At 34.5% G+C, this 3,032-nt stretch overlaps 1 protein-coding gene across 1 annotated transcript; it reads left to right on the top strand.

The window, feature by feature from the left end:
- The first annotated feature begins 1,256 nt into the window (after positions 1-1,256).
- LOC107810540 (defensin-like protein P322) lies at positions 1,257-2,519 on the top strand. The gene is made up of 2 exons (XM_016635334.2): positions 1,257-1,429; positions 2,124-2,519. The coding sequence occupies exons 1-2, from the start codon at positions 1,366-1,368 to the stop codon at positions 2,294-2,296; spliced, it is 237 nt and encodes a 78-aa protein (XP_016490820.1). The 5' UTR covers positions 1,257-1,365; the 3' UTR covers positions 2,297-2,519.
- The last annotated feature ends 513 nt before the right edge of the window (positions 2,520-3,032 follow it).

The following is a 3,032-nucleotide window of genomic DNA, read 5'->3' as shown; positions in this document are numbered from 1 at the left end:
TATTGGGGAATAATCATCATCCCGTGACTTCTTTCTGTTTACAATAGGGTGGTGATTTCTCCAACGAGAATGATATGCTTTTTCCCCTTTTGGGCCCTGAGCTTTCAATTGGTGCAGATGACTCTTTAACTTCCAAACTCTAGCCCAGAAAAGTAAGGCACACGAACTTTTAATGTTTTGCAGGCACTGGTGGAGATAGTATATATGGAGGGAAATTTCCAGGTAGATTAGTAGTATATATGTTTGAGTGTTTGATAAATGGTTATATGATTGGTTAATGATGGTAATTTTTTTTCTCCATGTAGACGAAAACTTTAAAGTTGTTCATACTGAGGCTGGTCTTCTCTCGATGGCAAATAGTGGTCCTAATACAAATGGATCCCAGTTCTTCATTACGTTTAAGAGAACTCCCCATCTTAACGGATAGTGGTCCTATTCGCGCGCCTTGGCAGCGTGATTTGCACACAGTTTAGCCATGTCAGCTGCAGTGCTTCCACATAGGCATAGTCACCGGTCAAAAGTGTTTATTAGTACCCATTTTGTCAAGTTTGAGTGTTCAAATGAGAAAATCCAAAGTTCGTGTATCGGCTTTCAAAAGCCCTGCAAGTTTAAGTGGCAAGGAAGCCATTACGCCTAAAACTTATCTATACTTAATATTTATATGCTTATCTGTAGGGACGAAGGGGGAATATTGTTGACTGGTTCGGACGAACCCAGTAACTTTTACTTACATAATAAATTTATATTAGAATATTCACTAAATATATATAATTATTTAATTGCAAATCCAGCAATAAAATAAGTTATGAATTCAATAACAAATTTAGAACCCATAAACTTCAAATTCAGATTGCGCTTTTGCTTATCTGTATTAATATTTACATATGACATCAAAGAAAAGCAAGAGTTGATAATAACCGTACGTGTAGATAATCTTCCAACAACCTTTTCGTTTTCACCGTTCACGTAGACACTCATTTCAGCAATATTGATTTTTTTTAAAGTTTTGTTTGACTGTTGAAAAAGCTAGTGTATTATCTTCTTCCTCAGTAATTATGTAATCAATTTTTCCATATTATTTTAACAAAAAAGTCTCATACTTTATGTAATATCAGTTATAACCTCATTACATTATCAAATTAATAAATGAATAAAGAAAAAGGAAAAGATCATTTATTAGTAGTTTGGAACATACAATCAAGAAAAGAGAAAAAATATCTACTACTCCTATATACTACTTTATTTCAAATGGTCAAGAAGTAACAATGTGTCATCCTTCCAAAGATAAGCCTTTATAAAACCACATACCAACCTCAATTAGCTCTCTCACATACCAAACTATCTTAAATAGTTCTGTTTGTGAAAATGGCAAAATCCATGCGCTTCTTTGCCACTGTGTTACTTCTAGCAATGCTTGTCATGGCTACTGGTTCGTCTTCTTCTTCCTTATCAAACTTGTTTCTTTTTTCTTTCTTTTTTTAATTTAAGCATTTTTATATTTGAAATCAATTAGTCTGGCTGGATAAGTCCGTTAAATGGATAATATACTTTCTACTAAAAGATTCTTTATTCACATGACTCCGAGACCTCTAATAAAGAGCTAAAGTTTCCTTGGTCAAAAATTGTGGATATTGTCATACCATAATACTACTCGTTTTGTTTTCTATGCTGGGGGCACATTTTATAAATACTCCCTCAACTCATTTTATTTGTCGTTGATCGGGCACAAAATTTAAGAATATTAAAAAAATTATAATTCTTAACATTCTAAATGAAATGTGTGTAAAACCAGAGACGGATGTAGAATTTTAGTTCTATTGGTTCAATATTTAAAGTTATGAGTTCATATCTACTATTTATTATAATTTTAGAAAATTTTTACACATAAATTTGTACTTCGCATCGAAAGTACTGAGTTCAGTTGAACCCGGTAATTCTATGTTGCATCCGCCCCTGTGTATAACATGCCAAAAAATATCCTTTAAATTTTATAATTTTACACATACCATATCATTTCCTATTATGGGGTGTCATTTAACGTAAAATCAGAATCTACCTTTTATCAAACGTGCATGTATGGACTTAATTAGTAATTACTAACGCTAAGGTGTTTTTACGTACAGAGATGGGACCAATGACAATTGCAGAGGCAAGACGTTGCGAGTCGAAAAGCCAACGTTTTAGGGGACCATGTGTTAGAGAGAAGAACTGTGCCGCCGTCTGTGAGACCGAAGGATTTTCCGGTGGCGACTGTCGTGGACTCCGTCGCCGTTGTTTCTGTACTAGGCCATGCTAAGAATGTTACCATATGTTATATATGTAAAAACTTAATTTGAGAAACTATTGAATAAGCATTATGATTGTTCAAAGATTAACGTGCTAGTTTTGTTACTAATTAAACTAGTCGTGATCTTTGATCGTATGCAATATTGTTGGTAGATTTATTGCGGTTTGTGATTTCTATGATGTAATTTTTGTATTCTACAACGTTATGGATAAACTATCTTCTTTCCTCTAAATTATTGTGTGTGGTGTTGTGTGGTGTTGATGTAAATTTTGTTATGTTCTATTTAAAAGAAGAAAAGATTGTCGGTGTGTTTGGTATCAAGGCATTATTTTAATTTTTTCCATGTTCGATTATCTTAAATATTTTGAAAAATATTTTTATCATGAACTCATTTTTCTCAAATTAAAGGAAAATATTTTTCTCGCGCCTACCCCAGTTGTGCCCCATCTCCCTACCCCAACCACCCTCACGCCACCTGCCCTCTACCCCCACCCCACCCCACCCCACCCCAACTCCACCTACCCCACCCCCATTCCCACTCGCCTTGCCCCAACCCCCCATTCCCACTCGCCTTGCCCCAACCCCCCATTCCCACTCCATAGTATTTGCTTAAATAATACAATATTTTACCCCATCTATTGAGATCATACTGAGTTTGTTGTTATTGTTGTTGTAATACAGTATTTTTTAAAATAATATTTTCTTTCACTAATCAAACATTAGAAAAGTTCGAAAAATATTTCAC

This window comes from Nicotiana tabacum, chromosome 18 (genome assembly GCF_000715075.1).
Source record: "Nicotiana tabacum cultivar K326 chromosome 18, ASM71507v2, whole genome shotgun sequence".
NCBI classification, from domain to species: Eukaryota; Viridiplantae; Streptophyta; class Magnoliopsida; order Solanales; family Solanaceae; genus Nicotiana; species Nicotiana tabacum.
The sequence above is the reverse complement of the archived record's forward strand: the minus strand, read 5'-3'. Positions and strand labels throughout refer to the sequence as shown.

Excerpts from the sequence above, each read along its gene's own strand:
- LOC107810540 (XM_016635334.2), top strand. The coding sequence starts at position 1,366 with ATGGCAAAATCCATGCGCTTCTTTGCCACTGTGTTACTTCTAGCAATG. Across the intron at positions 1,430-2,123 it reads AATGCTTGTCATGGCTACTG|AGATGGGACCAATGACAATT; the intron begins GTTCGTCTTCTT and ends TTTTACGTACAG.